At 36.0% G+C, this 14810-nt stretch overlaps 2 protein-coding genes across 2 annotated transcripts; one reads left to right on the forward strand and one right to left on the reverse strand.

Moving 5' to 3' along the window:
• The first annotated feature begins 423 nt into the window (after nucleotides 1–423).
• LOC109155912 lies at nucleotides 424–804 on the forward strand. Its single transcript, XM_019303617.1, has one exon. It carries the CDS (start codon nucleotides 424–426, stop codon nucleotides 802–804), a length of 381 nt encoding a protein of 126 aa, XP_019159162.1.
• Nucleotides 805–2143: 1339 nt separating this feature from the next.
• Nucleotides 2144–12758, reverse strand: LOC109156633. Its single transcript, XM_019304487.1, has 12 exons — nucleotides 12570–12758; nucleotides 12156–12225; nucleotides 10193–10760; nucleotides 9363–9537; nucleotides 9038–9266; nucleotides 8102–8241; nucleotides 7151–7440; nucleotides 6861–7064; nucleotides 6281–6772; nucleotides 4270–4929; nucleotides 3068–3595; nucleotides 2144–2703 (listed from the first exon to the last, which is right to left on the reverse strand). The coding sequence occupies exons 3-12, from the start codon at nucleotides 10460–10462 to the stop codon at nucleotides 2479–2481; spliced, it is 3213 nt and encodes a 1070-aa protein (XP_019160032.1). The 5' UTR covers nucleotides 10463–10760; nucleotides 12156–12225; nucleotides 12570–12758; the 3' UTR covers nucleotides 2144–2478.
• Nucleotides 12759–14810: the final 2052 nt, after the last annotated feature.

Genomic DNA, 14810 nt, shown 5'->3' on the forward strand with positions numbered 1-14810 from the left:
TTTAAGAAAAATTAAAAGTAGTCTGTAAAAAATGTTATTTACACAATTTTTAAATTTTAATGATCGAATTACATACTTTTTTTGTTCAATAATTTAATTTGCATAATATATAAAAGTTCACCTATATAACATTTTTTCCTTAAAGTTTTAATAGTAATTTCAATTGACATAATAAACATTTTTGTAATAAGAGTATATTTATGATTTTTAAAATACCAAGCATGGGCCCCCACCGCACGTGAAAGTTTCCTCAACACGTGAGGTATCTTATCTTTTATCGCCCGGCCCGATAAGTAACTCAAAGCTACTCCCTATTTAGGGACTTAAACCCCCTACTTTTCCATCTAAACCAGTAATTCGGTAAACCCCCAACTTTTCTCTCTCCAAATACATACACAATTAATACGTATAGCGTTAGCAGATATGGCGACGAGCATGTTACCGTTACGGCCACCAGTAGTGGCCGCCCGTGCTGGCTCCGGCAACCGGAAGACTGACGCAAGCAGCAGGAAAAGCAGTAGCTCCTCTAACTGGTGGTCTCCGCTCTTCGGATTGTCCGGCGAACCGGACTACGTTGATACCGACGACCTGAGGACCGTTGAGAGCAAAACAGATCCGGATCCGAAACCGGCGAGGACGCGGTTCGCTCCCGGCGCTTTCACAGAGGAGAAAGCCAAGCAGCTCCGTCGTCTCACCACGGAGACTTCGTCGTTTCATGACGTCATGTACCACTCCGCGATCGCTTCGAGGCTCGCTTCCGATTTCACCGACATATCCACTCCCGGTACCGATCCACGGCTTTAAACGTTTGCTGATGTTTGAACTTTTTTTCCCCCTTTTTATAATGTAAACTTGTATGTTGGAATAGTTTCCGCGTGACGTCCATCGTATAAGCATGAACTTTTTAAATTGTGCTTATGTAATAAATACGTTATGGCGTGGGAAACTGTATTCTGTTTCTAAAAATATTTGGGCTGGAATATACTCCATATTATATTTAGGAAAAATCATTATTTTAGTTTCTCAATTATTTTGCGGTTGTCAATTTAGTTCTTACTTTTTAATTTAAACGAATTTGATTTTTAAATTGTTTTAAATTTTGTCAATTAAATACATTTGACACTATTCCATCATTGAGTCATTAGTTGCCCTTATTTGAGTTCCCTACTTCTCGAACTCTTGTTTGGAAAGTATGTTTACTTCTCGGACAAAGAGCGAGAAGTGCTTCTGACACTTCTTAATTAGTTACGTCCGAAAAGTGCACACTCAAATAAGGACTTTTACTTCTTGGTTAAGCCAAAAAGTAAACTCTTGCCTATGAGCGGAAGATATATTTACTTCTCAATTACATCCCAAAAGTATGCACTCATATAAGGGCAACCGAAATGTAAACTTCTAAACTTACTTCTCGACTAGGTCAAAAAGTTAACTCTCGCATGTGATCGAAAGGTATGTTTACTGCACGATCACACGCCCGAGAGATGCTTCTGACACTTTTTGGTTACGTCCTAATGGTGATGTGACGAAATAATGCCTTTTGACATTTTATTGACAAAATTTTAAACAATTCGAAGACCAAATTTATTTAAATTTAAAAATAAGTACTAAATTGATAGTTGTAAATATGGACGGGTGATGCTCTTTAATCCCCCAAATCTTCCTTTCAACCATCAAGGATTTAAGGTGGTTTTTTTAAATACATCAAGTATAAAGTACCCTAGCTTAATCCCTACTAATTTGAGAAAATCTTATATTAATCTAACAATCTAACATTGTATTATTTGATGCATAGAATTAAATTGGTAATTAAGGTAGTGATTATTTAATCTTGCATTGTTAAATGAATGATTGTGAACTGTGATGTGGACTTATATATAGAAAAAGCAAATACATTAAGCAGATATTAACGATACTAATGGCTTCCCAGTTCCCACCAACAGTCACCAGAACCAAAGTTGGAATATGCTTTTATGCCAAATTTAAAAATACAAAACAGCAGTTTCATCTGACTGATATTCAAATATGTTAATAAAGAGTGATTTTTTTTTTTTTTTTTTTGAATAGAGAGTTGAAATGAAAGGCGACATCAGTCTTTGCAGCTTGCAACAAATGTTCCCAAATCTGTTCATATAGCAAATACATGTTAAGTTTAATCTATCTCCGGTGAATCTTTATTAATTTGCAGAGTTTAGAATAACTAAATCTGCAGATTCAAGAAAGAATTATGTACAGAAATGGCTCCTTATTGAAAATAAATACAGGCAGATGAAATCCCATCTCATGCATATCAAATTGGGTTGGAAGAAGAATGAAGCAATAAAATCTAGTTCTGCCTATATGGTCAAATCGAACTGCCTTCTGGAGCACAAGTTGGGCCGTCTGTACAGAAATTTACATGGAAATCTTGATATGGTCACATAAGGTTAAAAAGAAACCTAGGAACTACTACAGAAAGACCATCACATGGTTATGATGTTCTTATGACTGGTTCTTAACGACCTTGACGCTGCTATAGAAGCGCTTCAGGTCCTTTATTGCCCTTTCCTCTATCTGAATCGAACGGATAGAGGAAGGCATCTCGACCTCTGGCTTGAACCAGCGGTTCAGGCCACTGGAGTCTGATGGCGAGCCTTGTCCACTCATAAGGGAGAATCCTGCAATTTTTGCCTTTGGACTTTGAGATAGGCCATGGTAGTGTCTCACCTGTAAGAAAGGAGAAATACACATTAAGCCATTAAGGTGTAACTAGATATGCTATCTGATTTTGGGATAAAGATGTGAATATTGCCTGCCGTACATGTTAATGCCCAGCAATAAGATTTCAGCAGACAAATAAACTTCTGGAAACAAAAAATAGAATCCAACAGGGAGACACCTCAGATATTAGCATGATTATAGCTGCTTTGAGTATCTTTTATGCAAATGTTTCCTTTGACTTGCATTAATACTAACCCTAAGTCTCTGGTGTCTCCCTGCTGCAACTCTAAGTCTCTAACGCTGTGTTATTGAGCAAAGACAAATTTTGGTAGAGACTAACACACATAATAATGTTGGATCTTTGGCATACCTGCTGCAATTGGATGTCCCTGAGAGATGGGCGAGAAAGTGGAGAGGTTCCAGAGGAAGCCCAGGGAGGAGTGTTCCTTTCCACATCGGAAACCTGTGTTGTTCGTGCAGGTGCAACAGCTACTGGACTAGATGACAAATATGAACTTAATTGTACTCTCCCACTACTGCTGCCATCAGATAATTCTTCCAAATGGTCTTGGCTTTTCACTAGTATTGTTTGCTTTGTTTTGCTCTGTTCATTCTGTATCTCACGAAGAGATGTAGACCCTTTTGCAATCTTCGCCCCTCCCCAAGCAGGGCCTTCAACTTTTGGCGATATTGGCGGTGGAACCTCAACTTTAGGAACATCATCAAGAGCACCACTCAAAAACATAGAGAGTCCACCTTTTCTGTTTTTCTTCTTATTCACTACAGGTGCTTTTGTGCCTTTTGTGGAGCAACTGAGGCCTTTCTTTAAACAGAAAGGAGATTCATTTGCATCTTGGTCTGTTGCTGGACTTGCTGCTCCCTCGAAATGCTTGTCCTCCTACCAGTTGCATGAAAACTATCAATCAATACAACTATAACAATTATAATGAGAAGAGATGGTAGCCCACCATCATATTCAACAGTAAGTTTTGATGGCATTCATAACATCTAGCACCATAACATCTAACAACTATAACAATTATAATGAGAAGAGATGGTAGCCCACCATCATATTCAACAGTAAGTTTTGATGCCATTCATAACATCTAGCACCATACTAAGCATGCATGGCAGCAGAGACCATCTTTATATACATGGAGTTCAGACTAAGCAAAAGAAGCAATATTAGTGGCTCTAACATTTCATTATAATCAACAAAAAAAAGCTAAAGAAGGTGCTTTCTATTTTCAATTTTTGAATGCCATTCCCTAAAAGCCTGCCTATAAAGCTTTTAAAAAATCCCGCCAAGTCATAGGGAAATTTCATCTCACATCCCTGGCTTCTCTTACATTTTTCTTCAAATTTAAACTCTGGCAATTTCATTTAAAATCCCTGGATTCTCTTTTTTTTTTTCTTCAAATGTGAACTATGTAAAGTAGAAGTGCACCAAAGCTATAAATGGCAAAAAGAGTAGTGTATACCTACTTACCTAGGCAGAAAAGTAAAGGTATAGTATTCTCTTTTGTTTACAGATCATGACAGGTTATACCGAAAATAGTTCTCAGAACTGACCTTGTAATTGGCTTGTGAAATGTCAGCAGCCAAGCAACCCTTTTCTGGACTTGGTTCAGCAATGATTTCACAGTTACTGGGTTTCACCTCCAACGGGGAAGGCTTCTGTTTGTTTTTTCTCCTCTGCCTTCTGGATGCCTCTAGCTCTTTAGTTGGTTTTCCAGTGACAGAGATGGATGTGGTTGTTTGAAATGTTTCAATAGGAACACCAAGCTCAGAAAGTGAATGTTCCAAAGTTGACTTTGTTTGAAGCTTTGCAATTTGCTGGGCATCAAGGGTCTGCCCCTTGGACTGCTTCTCTTCAAGCATCTCAATCTGCTGCAACTTTTTCCTCAAAGCTCGGACTTGCTTTGAAATGCCTTCCTTAGCATCATAAGACTGCAGAAAGTTGTCTAATCGTTTGTCTCCCTCTTCTTTAGAAATTGTTCTCTTCTTCTTATACTCGCGCATTCTAAGAGATTCATTATCACTAGTCTCTTCTTCACTGTTCATAATGGCTGGGAATGGGGCTGTGGGGGTTGGAAGCCGACGACAACTCCATGGTTCAGATGACTTTAAGTCCAATAATTTCTCTAGCCTGACAAGGATATCCAATGAAGTATTGGCAAATGCTTGTCCTGAGACTGTAAGAATATAATCCAGGTTGCGAATAGCAATATCCTGCACCAATTTTCCCACAGAATAACATAAGAGGTATCGATGATAAACCAACACCTAGGGAATGGCAGACAGCCCAACATATACTTTAGATGCATTGAATTATGTAATATCACAAATGTACATGTGAGTTTGTCTGTGTTGACTCTGAAATTCAAGATGAGACAATTATAACTAATATTGTACTGGTCAGGGCAATGGCTTTTAAAGAAATCTCTGAAAAAAAATTAAAACCTAGTTCACCCTGGTAATCATAATTTAGCCACCACCTGCAATCTATGGCTATATATACATCATTTACTAAACTACAAACACAAATTATAGCATGGAATAACAATCTTCCTACAAGTTACTGAATGATGAAAAGGAGAATTATGGTGTGGAAACATGACATTCATTCAAGGCACCAAGTTGCAGTAAATACATTACGTGCATTAACTAAAAACAAGGATCATTCTTTGGCTGGAAACATTCTATAGAAAACAAGCCTCATTCTTTGGCTGGAAACATTCTATAGAAAACAAGTCTATCAAAATGATGTGACATAACTATTAACTAACAATCATGCCTAGTTTAATTTTAAATGTGAGGTCCATTAATTTCAATCTCTTCCTGAAGTAGGTCATTTCCTCATTCATTTTGATGCTGATGCAAATCTTTGAATGCACCTGAAGAGTGTGGGGATTTGCTAGAGAGCTGCCCCCAATCAAGAAAAAAACAACATATTTTTTTACAGTAAGCAGAAAGCCTAGCTAAGTTTGAAGCAATAACTTTTGGCCAGATGAAGAGAAGTAAATGCCACTTGACTACATAAAAGTTTTAGGTCAACAATGATTAACCTTTCTAAACCAACAAATCAATTATACAATATCCTCCTCTTTTAAGCCCTGGCACACATTCAAATAGTCTCTCTAAATCAAAAAAGAATTGAAAATAATGGGTAGAAAATAATAATAATAATAATAATAATAATAACAATAATAACAACGACAACAACAATAATAAATTAAAAATTGTTCAAATATAGAAACTAGAAACTCTTGTTAGCCCTAGTTGTAACCTAGCCCATTATATTCCTATATATGCATGTGTATCCCTCTCAGAATGTAAGAGATATATTATTATCAATACAATTAATTTCTTCTTTCTTTGATTTCTCACATACTGGGTTGAGCTTCCACTTAACTACCACATGCCAGGTCTTTCAATCCCTCAATTTCAACAACAACAACAACAACAATAATAATAATAATAAAGAACACTTCCAAATATAAAGCTCTTCTAAGTCACCAAAGCTTTTTTAAGATAATAGATAGTAGGAAAAAACAAATGACAGAATAATCAACTAGTATACCTCACAATGTTTCCTCAGATCATCTGCCCCTAGGGAGTCTGCAATTTCCAGCAATTGGATAGCGCTTCGTGGCTCCACCAGATATTCTGCTGCCAATTTCTCACAAAGACTCTTTAAGCTTGGCACACACTTATTTTTCTCATCCTCCTTATGCACAGTAGACAAGACTTCATTTGACTCTCTATCATCAAACATAAAGCCTTCATCAAGCTCATCTATTTCACGTTTTATGCGTGACTTGAGCATTAAAGGATCATTCGTAATATTAGATGGATAAACAGGATGATAGAGAGAACTTATAATCAATAGATGGGTCTCTCCAACAGACACAGTAGTTGCTTTTTTAACCCCATGCAACCGAGTCACTGAGGGCGGTTTGTCTTTGTCTTTCTTTCCATCCCACATGTAAACATCACCTGTAACAGTGACTGCAGCAGTCCAATACTTCCCAGCAGAGATACTAACTAGGTCTCTCCCACAGAATGAATATAACTGCATGAAAAATTAATGATATCTCTTAGGGAAAAAACAAAAAAATCACCAGTTCCAAAAAATAAATCAAGTCTGGTATAAACCACACCTGCTGACACTGAAGATCAGGATCTGCTGACACCCAATAAAACAAGGCACCATCATCTATCAACACAATGCTATGCATTGTTCCAGCAGCAATGGCTACAACATGTTTACGATGAAACTTCATAGTAGTACTCCCAACTTTTTTTATGTTTCTGCCAACGATAACACGTCTCGGAGTAACTAATCGGTGCCCCCAAGTGAAAACCTGGCATTCATGATACACAATTGCATTGAAACAAGGGGAAAATTACAGCAACCGTGGAGAAGAAATAAATGTTTGTTTTAACATACCTCTCCATCAGATCCCAATACAATGGTGTGATACTTTGCTGCAGAAACCGTAATGAAAACTTTTCCCTTCAAATATTCAACCACTCTTGGAGTATAGTTAGAAGCTGAGTTGGATGTACCATAACCAAGCTGGCCCTCTTTATTGCAACCCCAAGTGAAAACTTCACCCAAGTCGGTGACTACAGCAGTGTGTTTGTTTGCTGCAGCTACAGCAACTACTCTTGACTTTAAAGAACTCACTCTCCGAGGTGTGGGTTGAGTATCAACAGAAGTATAGCCAAGTTGACCCTCTGCATGGTATTGTTGAAAGGAGTTAATACTGCTACTACAGTTGCTATAAAAGCTGGCTAAGCTGTGAAAACATTAACAGCCGTAACAAATCCAGCTCCATTCTTATTTATTCACCAAGTTCCTCTTTTTCTTTTATGTTTTTTTTTTTTTTTATTAAGCCACTGCAGTTATCCGTTCCAGTAAATATTAATAAGAAGAAAGCAGCAGATAATGTGAAGTACTCCCTCCACCCCAAAATGGTCGTCCTATTTATTGTAGACACAAATTTTAAAGACGGTAGTGGAAAAGTATGTACTTTTCCTCTTTTTCCCAAAAAAAAAAAAAAAAAAAAAAAAAAAAGGTGGGTACTTTTTGACATTTTGATCTCGAGTCTTATTGAAAGGGTAATGTAGGAAAGCAGAATCATGTGTGGTGTTTACTTTAGGAAGCTGGAAAACATTTTGGGATGCAATAGAAAGAGAAGCGTGGACAACCATGGGACAAAGGAAGTATATACTTTATAGTTCTGCCTGTATACCATATGGCTCTACCCATCAAATCCCCCAGAAGGATGAACTTAAGGCAAAAAAAAAATAAAAAATAAAAATAAAGGGAAAACTTCAAAACTCAAAAGGCATTCTAATATCATCCCATAAATATTCAATAAATGCAAACCCTTACCTCTATTTGAACCCCATGTAAAAACCTCCCCAGCCTCTGTTGCAACAACGGTGTGATGCTTGGCTGCAGCAATTGCCTTAACACGGCGTGCCCCTAAACCAGAAATTACTTGGCGTGGGGTAATGACAGCAGCTTGACCACTGCAAAAACATTAAAGGACATTGTAAATTTTGTAAAAAGTTCAATATTCAAAATGGGAAGATGTGCTTCATCTTCCCAATGGTTTTAGACTGAATAAGAAGTTTAAGGGGAGGAATGACTGTTGATGTAGCAAGAACACTAATGAACATTGCTAAAAACCCATAGATCATGCTCTGAGATCTGTAAGGCCTGAATGCAAGAGAATAATGTCTAAAGCTCCACAATCATGCACAAAGAAAATGTGAAGGTGGTGACTGTTCACAATGTAGCAAGTGAAAATGATGATAATTGCTGATAAGTACATAATGCTTTAATATCTGTAACACATGCTGTGATGCATCTTTGCAAGAATATAACCTATTAGCACACTCATGTATGGAGAGATAGATGAAAGAAGGATTACACATCATCTCAGGCCTGAATGCAGGAGAATAATGTCTTAACACTCCACAATCATGCACAAAGAAAATGTGAAGGTGGGAATGTTTAGAATGTAGCAAGTGAAAATGATGATAATTGCTGATAAAGAAGTATATAATGCTTTAATATCTGTAACACACGCTGTGATGCATCTTTGCAAGATTATAACCTATTCACACACTCGTGTATGGAGAGAGAGAAGAAAGAAGAATTACACATCTCAGGCAGTCAAGCTCCATTATTCTCAAAGCCAAGTAATTAAATGAGAATCAAGCTAGGACAGAAATTTAAAAACATAGTGCAGAATAGGAGTAAATTAAGGTGCTGATACAGATAAAGATAAAGGCCTGTGTTGTATTCCTATCACATACTTACCTGTGTATATCAAAGTCAGGATGCCCAAGACGGCCACCCCTTCCAAATCCCCAAGTATAGACTTCTCCACGCGAAGTAACTGCAACACTATGAAACTTTGCTGCAGAGACTAATTTAACAACTGAACCATGAAGGGAATCAACTTTGCAGGGTAGCTTCTGAATGTGAGCATTTCCAGTTCCTAATTGATAATTCACTCCACTACCCCAGCTAAAGACTTCTGTGGCCACTAAACAAACACAAGAGTTCATACAAAAAGAAAAAGTTAAATGTATTCACCTGCAAAAAACCACTGAAAATTATAAGCAAAAACTATATAACCTACATGAACTATCTTTATCACCAGCCTGCACAACAGGTCCTGATAACAGATCAATAGGTGTTCTATATTTCAAGTCTTCCAGAGTGATAGAAGCACTAGACTGGAGAAGGACACTAGCAACTGCAAGATGGCCAAAATGCAGTGCTCGATGAAGGCTACTCCATCCTGATTCGCCGTCCTAACAAAGAGAAAAGATTGAGTTAAAAATAATAATAATAAATAAAGCAAGTAAAACTGTTTTAGGTAAACCAGAAAAATCAACACATTGCTCAAAAATCATAACCCTATAATAATTGTGTTTTCCAACTGAACACAAGCTCAGATTCAATCATGAAAAATAGTGAACTGTGCATGATCATTTAATCAAGTAATACGTCCACAATGATTATACAAAAGCATGTCATGTCTTTTCAAACAGAATCTTTCGGCTCGCAATTTTTTCAACCAATCTGCCCTTACCAAAGACATGGTATGCTCTATGCAAATAAAAGAAGACACCCCCTCCCCCCTCCCCCCCCCCCCCCCCCCCCCCAAAAAAAAAAAAAAAAAAAAAAAACGAGTAGGAACAGATCAGAATGTACTAAACACTCTCAGTAATCATTAGCACAAAGCCACAAATTCCAGCCAGCCAGTCAAAAAGATCAAACAAACAGAAATCTTGTCCAATGATGAAACTTTTTGAAAGGGAGAACACAGATAAAATTTAAAACGACAGAAGTAACTCATCACTTACCCTATCATTTGATGGCTAACAAAATAAAGTAACAATGCAGCACGCACCCAAAAAGGCCATAACAAATTAAAAATTGAGAGGATTAAAAATACTAACACACCCTAGCATTAGGGTCTGCACCAGCTGCAAGTAGCCTGTTAACTATTGGTATATGATTTCTCCAGGTTGCAATGTGGAGAGGTGTAAGCCCAAATGGATTCCTGGCATTGATATTCCCCCCATTCTTCTTAAGAAAAGTCAGGCATGAATCTACATCACCAACAGACCCTTCTCGTACAGCAACCCACAGGTCTTTGGAGGGCCCACTCAATGAGCACTTCCGACTAGACATTTGTTGTTTTTGACATGATGGTGATACTATTTCCTCCATTAGATTATAGCAGTGCACCTTTTCAGATTTTTTTTTACGTCCAACGGTCCAACCTCAAACAACCCACTATTAAATACTGAAGTTGGAACTACAACTTTCGCCAAAAATAAAATGTTAACAGTAAATTCTTCTACTACTCCAGACCAATTCGCTCAGCATCAAGATGATGGCCTGTGATGCAGCGCAATCAAGAACTGTCAACTTTTAGGAGACTGATGCCTCTATTATAAATGTATGCCATTTGAAGGAGCCATTCAGAGAACATCATCACATTATGATTTGCACTATCTCCAATGATCTGTTGAAACAAAAAGAACATTGTAGCAGTAAGTATATATTTTATCTCTTATTTCTTTTCCCCCTTTTATGAGAAAAAGGAATTATATTAACCACGCGCACCAAGGACTCAACTCATTAAAAAAAAAAATAATAATAATAATAATAATAATAATAATAATTTTTTAAAAAATCCAACAAAGTTAAGGGCAACGCAGACTCTCATTCAAAGTGCCAGTAAATCATCACAAGTGCCAAGTGAAGCGATCACTTTGGGTAAGAATACAAAAAGATTAAATTCAGGTTAGAGATAGAGGAAATCAAGGAAAGAATTATAAAGAAAAAAAAAAAAATATATATATATATATATATATATATATATATATATATATATGTATATATCAATACTCAGCAGAAGGTCTCACTCTCACTATTTGTAGGAAGATGCTATGTCAGAGGATTCATGTAGCATGAATGCTTGTCACTACAAGCAAACATAACTGCCACTCCAGAATACTAACCTCATTAGTCTATAGAAGTTCTCACTAAAATCTCCACCAACCAACATTTACCAAATTTTGACTAACATCTGACCTAGGATGGCCCCACAATGAGACGCTCATTACCAAAATAAGGACATTCAACGGACTACTATGAAAACAAAGTACCGAAAACTAGACTAAGATCAGAAAATCCCTAACAATCATCCCTAAGCTCTTGTCTGTTATTCCAAAAAATTTCATCATAACACATTCTTAACAGGTGACTGGGGATTGAATGTGACAAAACTCTATACAGATAAAGGACGCATGACAGGCAATCACAAAAGAAAATTACACTACTAACCATGTGTACATGAGTGTGCTGCAAGAGATTATTCATTACAGTGGATGTTTAAATCTAAATAACAAAGCTTAATCAATAAGCCCAATATTATATGCATTCCTCCACTGCTTATAGCTACAAGATTAGTGCAATTATGCATATGCAAGAAATAGAAACAAATCTGATGCTAAAACTCAGTATATTGTGCCTTTTCTCTTCTGATAGGTAAATAAATAAATAAACACGCATATGTATCAATGTATGTATATATACACAGAATAAGTGTATTGTTTTGATCTGTGCAACTAAATCACATTAAACATGTAGTAAGTGGAAAAACATTTCTTTGACCATAATAAGTAATGGATTAAAAAAGAAGCCACCACTACCACTCGGGAAAAAACACCATACAACCTCAACTGGATATAACTACTTCATCAATTATTTGAACAAAATTACTTGTGTTTAAAGTAGAAATTATATAAAGCAGCCAGAAGGCATACAAGATCATCCATGAACAAAATACTCACGATCAGACTTCATTAAGTAAGCAACGAATCTGCAAAATTGGAAGTCATTACTTGCAACTTACTACTTACAATGACGAAAAACACAAGGCCAATTCAGTTAGGCTTGATCCATCTTCACCATTTCCACACGATCTACGCAAAAACAGATTCGTTAACAATTAAATCTCCATACGCCACAATGCAAAACAAAGAGTCAAAGATCCAAACACACCAAAAGTAATTTAAAAAATTATTAAAATTTAAAATGAGATTTGAGAACAGACCCCACCTAACTAGAATGAAAGCATCATCACTACCAATCTCAAAAAAATAATCTTTTAAAAAAAAAATTGCAAATAAAAACTCGAGAAATGAGAAGCAACGAGCTTCCGATAATGCAAATCAACGGAATAAAGATAAAGCAGAATAAAGTTAATTTGGATGATAAAAATAATAATAATAATAAAACGCAACAAAAAAAATAAAGTAACAATCACCTTAGATTTATGGCGGAGAAATTGCTTGAGAATCAATAAAAGAAGAAAGTTCCCTAAATTCGCAGTGCTGTTTCTCTCTCTACACAAATACATATATAAATATATTTGCGTTACTATGTATCTATATATATGCTATATGTATGAATAATAACTGAAAGTCGGTAACGAGACAGGGAGGGAGGGAGCGGAGAATATACCTCAGAAGAACCCCAAAGATGCACAAAAGAGTTGCAGAGCTCTCGATGAGCTTGAGGGGCAATTCGGTGAATTCGAGTGACGTCTGTCGTGGACGAAAATGCCCTTGGGTCTAATTGTTTAGACGAGTGGCTCCCCCGCAAGCAGTGGGTCCGAAGCCGAAATGCTGGAGAATTACATGCGGCCACGTTTCTCTCTACTCCTGTCGTGTCTGTCACCGATGATGTGGCAACACAGTTTCCGCCACGTAGTTGAACAAATCCTAAAGTACATATTTTTTAGCCCAATAGTTCACATAATGTTACGGCCCGTTTGGTTCGCTGAAAAATATTTGAAGGGAAATGGAATTCAAATTTCATGAGAAACAAATTACCAGAAAAATAGATTCCATTATTTGGTTAATGGAAAAGAAATTACTGGGAATATGAATTCCATTGTTTGGTTGGGTTTGGAATGGTAAGGAATTATGAATATAAAGACCAATATGCTCTTAACAATAATTTATACATGTGTAGTTAATAAATTTTGATGAGGGCAAAATAGTCTAATATTACTATATTTTCTTCCCAACTCAGTTGGAAAACAAAATACAATGTTTAGGTAGGATTTTCTTTTCCTTCACCTTTGGGAAGTCAAATTCCCATGGAAAAGATTTTCCATCTAACCAAACAAGGTAAAACAACATTTTCCTACATTTCATGGAAAATCTTTTCCATGGAATTTGATTTCCATCCAACCAAACACCCCCTTATATTACCTAATAAAATGTTAGATTCATGTGTTTCCTTTAAGGGGGTGTTTGGTTGGATGGAAAACATTTTCCATGAAAAATGTTTTCCTAAAAGACTAAAAGTGAAGGAAAATGATGTTTTATGTTGTTTGGTTGGATGGAAAACTTTTTCCATTTGAAAAAGTTTTCCTTAAGAACAAGGAAAACAAATTCCTAGCTTATGCTAGGTATTTTGTTTTCCATGGAAAACCTTTTCCATGGAAAACTAATATCACAATTTTACCCTCACCATTCTTTATTAATTACTCTTATTATTATTATATTATTATTATTATTGTGTAGGGTTATATTTGTCATTATACTCATTATTCCTTACCCTTCCAAACTCAACCAAACAATGGAATTCATATTCCCAGTAATTTCTTTTCCACTAACCAAACAATGGAATCTGTTTTCTTGATATTTATTTTCCATGGAATTTCAATTCCATTTCCTTTCAAATATTTTCCAGCGAACCAAACGAGCTATAAAGGTGAGTTATATAATATAAATAGAGTTAATTATCGATTTGGTTCCTTGACTATGAGAATTTCACTACTTTAGTCCTTAACTTTCAAAATTGACCAATTGCATCCTCGACTATGCCTTTTTTACCTGAAATGGTCCTAACGGTAGACATCCGTTTATTCGGGACCAAATTGGTAATTTCGCTATAGTCAAGAGACCATTTTAGTAATTAACTTTCGGAGAAAATGGTGCATGTGATGACCGAAATGGTCCCTTAACTATAGCAAAATTACCAATTTGGTCCCGAGTTAACGGATGTCTAACGGTTAGGACCATTTCGAATAAAAAGGGCATAGTCGAGGATGCAATTGGTCAATTTTAAAAGTCGAGGACCAAAGTGGTGAAATCCTCATAGTCGAGGGACCAAATCAGTAATTAACTCAATATAAATATGTTTGGTTGAAGAGTTATTTTTTTTATGGTATAATGATTATTTTTACTTGAATATTGTTAACCTATTTTTATGTATTTTAATAAATTTAAAGTTAAAATAAATAAATAAATAAGAAAATGGTAAAATATAGAAATAAATTATTTAAAATTAATTAACTAAGAGTTTGAATAATAATTAACTAAAACAATAGATTAAAATGACAAAATTAGCAATAAGACAAAAGAATGTGAGAATACCTAAGAAAGGGGAGGGTATCTCACATTCCTTTATGGGAAAATTGTATAACTTCAACCAAACATGAGAATCTTATATTCCCAAGCAAATATAACATTGGTTATCTTATATATCCTAAACC

The sequence above is a fragment of the Ipomoea nil genome, unplaced genomic scaffold, assembly GCF_001879475.1.
Source record: "Ipomoea nil cultivar Tokyo-kokei standard unplaced genomic scaffold, Asagao_1.1 scaffold0276, whole genome shotgun sequence".
Classification (NCBI taxonomy): domain Eukaryota; kingdom Viridiplantae; phylum Streptophyta; class Magnoliopsida; order Solanales; family Convolvulaceae; genus Ipomoea; species Ipomoea nil.